The sequence below is a fragment of the Mixophyes fleayi genome, chromosome 11 (assembly GCF_038048845.1).
Source record: "Mixophyes fleayi isolate aMixFle1 chromosome 11, aMixFle1.hap1, whole genome shotgun sequence".
NCBI lineage: Eukaryota > Metazoa > Chordata > Amphibia > Anura > Limnodynastidae > Mixophyes > Mixophyes fleayi.
This window is the reverse complement of record NC_134412.1, coordinates 90,020,271-90,029,805: the sequence shown is the minus strand read 5'-3', so window position 1 is coordinate 90,029,805 and position 9,535 is coordinate 90,020,271. Positions and strand designations below refer to the sequence as shown.

General features: G+C 37.5%; 1 protein-coding gene across 1 annotated transcript; it reads right to left on the bottom strand.

Moving 5' to 3' along the window:
* Positions 1-6,502: 6,502 nt before the first annotated feature.
* On the bottom strand, positions 6,503-8,099 carry LOC142107825 (nicotinamide N-methyltransferase-like). Its single transcript, XM_075191448.1, has 3 exons — positions 7,914-8,099; positions 7,393-7,600; positions 6,503-7,199 (listed from the first exon to the last, which is right to left on the bottom strand). The coding sequence occupies exons 1-3, from the start codon at positions 8,056-8,058 to the stop codon at positions 6,773-6,775; spliced, it is 780 nt and encodes a 259-aa protein (XP_075047549.1). The 5' UTR covers positions 8,059-8,099; the 3' UTR covers positions 6,503-6,772.
* Between the last annotated feature and the right edge of the window lie 1,436 nt (positions 8,100-9,535).

The following is a 9,535-nucleotide window of genomic DNA, read 5'->3' as shown; positions in this document are numbered from 1 at the left end:
ACAGGGAAAGATAATGTGTGTCCCAGCAGTGGTCACATATTGAAACCAATTGCATGATGGATGTTTTCTGGCAATCATTAAGCAAATCACTATTGATATCGATGAAAGGTTTACTCTAACAATCTCTAAAATTTATCTGTTCACATTGCACATAGCTGTGGAACAATGAGGTTATCCCTGCACACTAAATAAGGTACTCATCTTAGAACCATGCAATATATCTGAGGATAAAATCTATCCTGAATACAAACCTTCTGCCAATGCAATGTGCAACTGCTCCATAATAAATACCAATGATTCCTCTTTTAACACAGTTTTCCCCAAAATAACTTTCGAAACGAGTGTGATAACCCTGTAACCATCCTGTTTCTCACATAATGTAGATTATAGCAAATACTTTTATAGCCCTTGCTTTTCTTCCCCAGCTCAACAGACTACAACTGCATTGTCTAATTACATGGGGAAAAGGGGACATTGTAGCTCATCTTATAGATAATGTTTACTGTATATTGATGATGTTGCAGTGAGGTTATTATTCATTGTCCTTAAAGTGAAGCCAGGGGGGTTATGGGTAGGGATCACGTTGCAAGATGCTGGAGTGGGAAAACTAATTAGTGTCCATTGTTCTCACCAGACTATTCGAGACAGGGTAGGTTCTGTGGAAGGACAACTCATCTTCAATCCCTTCTCCAACCCCCCCTTGTTCAGCACTGACCAATGGTTAAGAAGAATAGACCCAGGGGTTTGCCAAGGAAGTGGAAATGAATGTGGAAATTAGACCCTAGATATAAGAAGCCACTCCATGGGGGGAGGTGGTGGTCATTCTGGGATTTCATTCATTGAAAGTGCAAGATCTGGTTTTGAGTTGTCGCTCTCTACTAGATGCAGCTGAGAGTGATCCATGGGTCATCAAGTCAGGACATCCAGGTGAGTATAGCTCCTTAAGCTAGTGGGGTAACAAACAAATGATATGGTAAACCTGCCTGGCATTTATTTACTGTGTGTGCATAGTAATCTAGTAATTGTTTATATTACAATAAATGTATTGCTTTACTTTCTAACTGCATTTGCCTGAGTGACTATACGAATAGACGGTACTGGGTAGACTTCCCTGGCATAGTGAGGCACCCGTGGGTGGCCAGCCAGTGTGTAGTGGGTAGCATTGGGCCAGAAGACCCGGTATCTTCACAATCACATTTAGGGAAGTCCCTGGAATCCATGCTGTGCAGATGATAGAACTTGAGAGGTTTGGGATCCATTCTCTTGTCTTCTGTCACACAGGATGAGCCTCTGAACTGTAACTCCAGCCCTAAAGTAACATGTCTGGCTGTTCTGTTTATATTCATCATGCTCCTCTTTACATTAACTCTCATAAGAATAGTCACAAACACAGCTGACTATAAATTCATCAGTATTTACTAAAATGTTATCGCACAATGATTAATGATGTTTAAATATTTAACCTACTCAGATGATACTCTCATGATGCTACAAGCTATGAATCTTTAGTATTTAACTTTTTTTTATAATGTTAATACCAATGTAGCAATGGCTCATCTCCAAACACACTTTTATCCTCAAAGTAACATTTAAGGAAGTCCCTAGAATCCATCCCATGCAGATGATAGAACTTGAGAGGTCTGGGATCCATTCTCTTGTCCTCTGTCACACAGCATGAGCCTGTCAACCAGTTTTCCTAAATGTCCCTTAATGTATTTTTTATCAAATCATTGATGGACCACAAATAAAACAGGTAATGTCCATGGAGTTCCAAAACAGATCTTCCCATAAGGCAAAGAGAGAACACGTATAGTTTGCTTTATAGTCATGGATTCCACCATATGAGTATGATCCCATTCTGGAACTTGTGTTTGTTATGCTAATTGCATGTAATTTCCCAAGACTCATGTTATAGCACCCTATGTCTGTAGATCTTGCATTGAAACTGTAATATGATCATGTCCAATGGTCAGGTCATGTTGGATGTTTGGTTTCATATATCTGTATATACAGTGGTTGAAGTAAATATAGAAGTGGCAGTATGGAAAATGTAAGGGAAAGGAATATGATAGATTTTCAATGAAGACATTAGGAGAAGTGGTGATATGGTATTATACCATATACCAGCCCGCTTCAATCACTGTGTATATGGTATAAATATATTGTATTATGAATGTGTCCACTGGTTATTTTGAGTTGCTGAAGTGTTTGCATGGAGTGTAATAGAACTGTATCATAATCACGTCCGGTGGTCAGGTCAGGAAGTGTAGAGTCCTTTGCCTGTGACGTGTAATATAATACATTCCCCCTTTTTTCCCATGGGGTGTAGAGTAAGCGTGGATGGCCTTTCGCTGTTCCTCCATCCACTTAAGCATACAAAGGGTGGAATTCCACCTTGTTACCACCTCCTGCTTCAGTTGGTGACAGGGCAAATTGTATTATTGTGGTAGCAGCTGCAATCTCCTTCATGCTGTTGGAGAATGGCAGTAAAGTCCAGAAATTTTTCCAGCCTCAGACAGCATCTCCTGCACGTCCCCGTCATCATCCTCATCAGCAGCAGCTGATTATATAGCGCCAGTAATTGTGCTGCGCTGTACAGAGCAGATGAGAACTAAGCAGAAACCATTATAAGTTATGTTAGTTATGTAGATAGTTATAAGATATAGTTATAAGTTATGTTAGTTATGTAGATAGTTATAAGATATAGTTATAAGTTATGTTAGTTATGTAGATAGTTACAAGATATAGTTATAAGTTATGTTAGTTATGTAGATAGTTACAAGATATAGTTATAAGTTATGTTAGTTATGTAGATAGTTATAAGATATAGTTATAAGTTAGGTTAGTTATGTAGGTAGTTATAAGATATAGTTATAAGTTATGTTAGTTATGTAGATAGTTATAAGATATAGTTATAAGTTAGGTTAGTTATGTAGATAGTTATAAGATATAGTTATAAGTTATGTTAGTTATGTAGATAGTTATAAGATATAGTTATAAGTTAGGTTAGTTATGTAGGTAGTTATAAGATATAGTTATAAGTTATGTTAGTTATGTAGATAGTTATAAGATATAGTTATAAGTTAGGTTAGTTATGTAGATAGTTATAAGATATAGTTATAAGTTATGTTAGCTCACATCAGTCCCTAATCCATTAGGAGCTAACAGTCTAAAATCCTAACATAGACACACACACAAACGCAGCTAGTTAACCGACGAGTATGTTTTAGGACTGTGGAAGAACACCGCTAAGGCACCGTGCTGCAAGGTCTTGCATCGTCATGACTTACAAGAAGATGCCTCAAGTAAAGTTGCAGAACTAGCACTCATACAGAAAGGCCTGACTCTTTCCTTGCCACTGCGTGTGTAATGGTATGTTGGCAATTTAATTTTTTTCTGCAGTTAACTTTGCCTTGATTCCAGGTGTTTTTTTAATTTACCAAATAAAATAGTGTTTTTTTACATTTTGGTTTCCCTCACTTTAAAAACACTATGCACCTCAGTCTTTAACATAGGCTTTAGCAGATGACGTAGAGGCATTCCTGTCATCATGACTGGTGCCAGCAGCTGCTTGAGGCTCCTGGTTTGTTCTCGACTGATGTGAATCCATATCGATGGTACAGTACAATGTCACTACACTTTAAAGAACATTGCCAGGACTATTAATAATGCTATGGCACAATACAAGGTGAGTGGAGACTTTGAAAAATAAATTCAAAGCCGATTACTTCTGTTGAAACACTGAACACTAGCAACTATTTGGGGGTGAGCTATGGCACAATCTTTTGGGCAAAAGCATATGAAAATCATATTGTGACCTGTGAAGTGCTAAAAATTAACTGGAAATGACTGGAAATTAGTGTTATTGAGGTTAATAATAATGTAGGTCCAAAATAATAGATAAATTACGTGATTTTTGCCCAAAAAGTGGCATTTTGTTAAAAAAAAGCAAAACGAAGCCAAAGCCAAAAGACGCAAGGGCGGTTTTGGTACAACCAAAACCAAAACACGAAGGTAATCCAGATCCGATCCAAAACAAAAACCAAAACCAAAACACGGGGGTCAGTGAGCATCTCTAATTTCTTCTCACTGCTCCCTTCATATTGGATTATGTATTTTGGCTCCAAAATGCAAAAGGCACCTCCTCCTGATGTTTGGTGCCTGTTCTTTTAGTTACCTCTCAGGTGCTAGACGTGACTCCATTTCCTCCTACTGTGTTTTCTCCTTTCTGGTGGACTGCATTCCATTTCTAACTGATGTCTGCAGAGCTGACACTCTACAGAGTATTTCACTGCTATTCCTGTGATAACCTGTTGTCCGCAGAGCTGTCATTCTACAGAACAATTTATCGCCATTCTAGTGGTAACCCGCTGACTGCAGAACTGACACTCTACAGATTATTTCGGCGATATTCCTGTGGTAACCTCTTGTCTGCGGAGGTGACAATCTACAGAGAATTCATCTCCATTCCAGTGGTAACCTGTTGTCCGCGGAGCTGACACTGTACATATCAATTCAACGCCATTCCAGTGGTAACCTGCGGGTTGCAGAGTTCGTTACTCACAGTGTACTTGTCGCCATTCCAGTGGTAACCTGTTGTCTGCAGAACTGACGCTCTACAGAGTATTTCACCGCCATTTCTTCAGTGGAAACCTGCTAACCTCTACTTCTCCTCGTGTTGTCCGCCATTGCTGACCATCTCTGCACATTCCACTAAGGTTTCACCTGGTACTCTTAGTAGGGGCTGCAACCTGAGAGACAGACGCAGCAAAGACCAATCCACCTTGCTGAGGTCCATGGTGAAAACCGTCTCCCCGTTAGACTCCGCTCCTTACTTGAGTAGTGCTAATCTAGGCAACCCAAAGGATCCATTACCAAAGCGTGACACCATTGTCTGTGCGTATAGTGTAATAGAATGGTATTATGAATATGTCTAGTGGTCAGGTCAGGTTGGAGGTGTAGTGTGCTACGTCTGTAGATGGTTTCATAGAATAGTACTATAATATTGTCCAGAGACAGGTTAAGGGCTGTACTGTACAATTTCTGTATAAAGGCTAATAACATTTTATTGTGATCATATCCGGTGGTCATATCATGTTAGGATATGTAATCTCTTAGGTCATAATCGAATATAAAATAATGCATTATAATAATATTCAGTGGGCAAGTTTTGTTATATTGGTGTAGTGTACTGTAGTCAGAACTCGATGAGTATATGGAATGTCTAATGTTTTTTACGTAGTATGTAAGGATTGCATTGTGATCCTGTCAGGCAATCATGCTGGGGTTTGTAGTGTCATTTGGCTTTATAGAGTGTAATAGATTTGCATTATGATCTTGTCAAGTGGTCAGGTCATGTTGGGTTAGCATAGTATTATATATCTGTATAGAGTATAAGAGCTAATGTTACAATATTTCATTCACAATCTCTATGTTTTTCAGTCAGATGATTTTTCTTTTAAACTCTACAAGTCTCACTCATAAAGATTGAATGAAAGACTCTCTTTCTTCTAACATCAGAATTTGATGGAATATATTTTTCTGTGTACTCTCTGTTACACACTAATGTTACTTTATGCATTCTCTTAATGTCTCCATTAATTGGTGAACTAATGTAATTTTTTTGGTTTAACAATTACTTGCTCTCTTTGTCTGCTATAATAAGACTGCTTTTGTACTCTTCTTTCCGTTTCTTTCACCATATCTCTTTCTTAACAATACTTCTGTCTGGCCCCCTGCTAAAATAGCCCTTATCTCAGGAGAACTTGCCTGTTTTTGTCATTAGAACTTTTTTCTGATCACCCTGATACAGCTGTTTAGGATGACAGCTATTTTCCCAAGTGACACAATCACGGTGTTAAAGACACAAAAGTTCTTATGTCCGAAAAAATGCTACTTAATCCCTATGTGGGATTCGTATTGCTAAGCTCTGTGTTACCGCAGTGAGGCCTCTGTTTGCATTTCTATCCTTGTAACCTGATTGTCTTAACAACCTACTACTGCTGGTAATGATTTGCAAGCACCTGCAGACTTTTACCATGTTCAGTCCTATATAAACAGCATTCTGCAATCAAGCAATTGCCACTGTGTTGATCCAGCTTCTCTTTCTCTTGCACTCCTGAAACCTTACAATTTGGATTGTTTCACTGTGTATATGTTATTTGACTGTGGTTTATAAAACAGCCCTTTCTTGCATTTCAATGTTGTTTGAAGCATAGATTTTAGTTTAGTGTTACCTGTGGTGGTGGAATGCAAGCTTAACTATTTTGATAACAATATAAAGTAATACCTCCTACTTTTATTTTACTAGATATATACAGAGTGAGTCAGAAATTATATATTAAGTATGTTCTACAATCATTTTATGGTGGTGCAATTCTTTATAGAATTATATATGCTTCTTAATATTTTTGTCCATTATGGTCAGACCATATTAAATATATATTTCTACTCATTAAATGCCCCCAACTCCTGGCATGAAATGGAAAACTCAAAATCAAAATACTTTAGCAATATATTTATTTGAATTTTGGATGATTTCAAATTCATTTATTATAAGTTTGAATGATTTATATATTTCAATATGAATGAGAAAAAAATAATCAATATTTATTGACAATTAATGTTATGTTATCCAAACTGTAACTATTTAGCACGATACAAGCTTTATGCAAGATTAAATAAATGCTTGAGGGCTATAGCTAAGGTAAACTGGCAGCTATTGAGAAGCCTATGAGGGAATCATCCAGCCAATGGGCACTAATCACACATTCTAAACATTCCCTTTGACAGCAGTAAGGACAATCAATTGCTTATAATCTGTGAGACTATTCTCTACTTTACTTTCAAGTACTTTACAGGAAAGAATTACAAATCGTTCATCAGTGAGGGTCTTTCTTATAAAACTTTCATCACAGGTAAACATATGTAGCCTTTCTTTACCAGCTGTGTAATATGTGCCGTTTAAGCACCCAATTAGAATAAAGTACCCCCCAGGTTTAATCAGCTTTGTCATTTTTCTCAGGTTTTTGATGTAATCATTTTGGTTGTGACAAATCGCATCCAGGAACCATGCTGTGAGCAGGCAGTCGGCTTGTGGTAACACCACCGGATCTGTGAGATTTTCTTTATTGAGGTCAAATTTCACAATGCGTTTAATTGCAATTTTTACATTTTCTTCTTTTTCTTGTTCTTGATCCCTAAGTAAATAACATTATATAATACAGTATGTATTAGTGGGTTTTTTTCACCTCATTCACAAAATATGTCTCTCAAAGTACATTCACTTTACTTGTAGCTCCCATTAATGGAGTTATTATCTAAGTAACATTTTGTTATAGTTTCCCTTTAACTGATCGTCTATGATTTTCTATGTTTATAACAATATTTTACCTGATTCCTTGCAGCTGAGTCACAACCTTCGATGCATGACCCCAACTAAACGCTCCTGTACGTGTGTTCAGCCATTTGTTGAATTCCAAAATGCAGGTTTCGCTTAATTTTAGTATAGTAATCTCTTTGAAAAAATCAGAGACTGTATAGAGTTGATGAATGATGGATCCAAGACTGATGTCAATCAAAGTTTGTCCTTTAATATTAGCTGCAGAGAAAGAATCACATAAGAAAAAATGCAATTTATTGTAGAATTAAAGTGAGTTAAGGACAGGGGAAGATAATGTGTGTCCCAGCAGTGGTCACATATTGAAACCGATTGCATGATGGATGTTTTCTGGCAATCATTAAGCAAATTGCTATTGATATCGATGAAAGATTAAGTCTAACAATCTCTATAATCTATCTGTTCACATTGCACATAGCTGTGGAACAATGAGGTTATCCCTGCACGCTAAATAAAGTACTCATCTTAGAACCATGCAATACATGTAAGGATAAAATCTATCCTGAATACAAACCTGCTGCCAATGCAATGTGTAACTCCTCCATAATAAATACCAATGCTTCCTTTTCATACGCACAGTTTTCCTCAAAATAACATTTAAGGAAGTCCCTGGAATCCATCCCGTGCAGATGATAGGACTTCAGAGGTTTGGGATCCATTCTCTTGTCTTCTGTCACACAGGATGAGCCTCTAATCTGTAAACTCCAGTTCTATAGTAACATGTCTGGCTGTTCTGTTTATATTCATCATTCTCCTATTTACATTAACTCTCATTAGAATAGTCACAAACGCAGCTGACTATAAAGTCATCAATATGTGCTAAAAGCTTATTACACAATGATTAATGATGTTTAAATATTTGACCTACTCAGGTGATACTGTCATGAGTTACAAGCTATGAGTCTTTAGTATTTATCTTCTTTTTATAATGTTAATACCAATGTACCAATGGCTCATCTCCAAACACACTTTTATCCTCAAATTAACATTTAAGAAAGTCCCTGGAATCCATCCCATGCAGATGATAGAGCTTGAGAGGTCTGGGATCCATTTTCTGGTGTTCTGTCACACAGCATGAGCCTGTCAACCAGTTTTCCTAAATGTCCCTTAATGTATTTTTTTTTATCAAATTGATGATGGACCACAAATAAAAGAGGTAATGTCCATGGTGTTCCAAAACAGATGTTTCTTACCACAAGGCAAAGAGAGAACACGTATAATTTGTTTTATCGTCATGGATTCCACCATATGAGTATGATATTATCCTATTGCATGTAATTTCCCAAGACTCATGTTATAACACCCTATGTCTGTAGATCTTGCATTTAAACTGTAATATGATCATGTCCAATGTCAGGTCATGTTGGATGTTTAGTTTAATATATCTGTATATACAGTGGTTGAAGTAAATATAGAAGTAGCGGTATGGAAAATGTAAGTGAAAGGAATATGATAGTTTTTCAATGAAGGCAGTAGGAGAAGTGGTGATATGGTATTATACCGTATACCAGCCCGCTTTAATCACTGTGCATATGGTATGAATGTATTGTATTATGAATGTGTCCACTGGTCAGGTTATTTTGAGTTGCTGACGTGTTTGTATGGAGTGTAATAGAACTGTATTATATTCACGTCCGGTGGTCAGGTCAGAAAGTGTAGAGTCCTTTGCCTGTAGAGTATAATATTATCATCATTTATTTATATAGCACCAGTCATATTACGCAGCACTCTACACGGAATATGTAATCATTCCCATCAGTCCCTGTCGTATTGGAGATTATGTTCTAAATCCCTTCCCAACACACACACACACACACACACTAGGGTCCATTTTGTCAGCACTCAGTTAACCTACCATTATGATTTTGTATTGTGGAAGGAAACCGGAGCAACCGGAGCAAACTCACACAACCTTGGAGGAAACATAGAAACTACACACAGATAGGGCTTCAATCAGCAATGCTAACCATTATACTGACCAGCATAGTGTCCAATGGCCAGGTAATTTTAGGTTGGTTTGTGCCCTTTTGTCACACGCCGGGCGTTCGGGCTGCACACCTGATCTCCAGCGCTCTTAACTGGTCCTGACGACTGCTCCTTCCATTCTGGCCTCCTGCAAACTTCATGCACAGACCA

Excerpts from the sequence above, each read along its gene's own strand:
- LOC142107825 (XM_075191448.1), bottom strand. The coding sequence starts at position 8,058 with ATGGATCCCAAACCTCTGAAGTCCTATCATCTGCACGGGATGGATTCC. Across the intron at positions 7,601-7,913 it reads ACACATTGCATTGGCAGCAG|CTAATATTAAAGGACAAACT; the intron begins GTTTGTATTCAG and ends CTTTCTCTGCAG. Across the intron at positions 7,200-7,392 it reads ACTCAGCTGCAAGGAATCAG|GGATCAAGAACAAGAAAAAG; the intron begins GTAAAATATTGT and ends TTATTTACTTAG.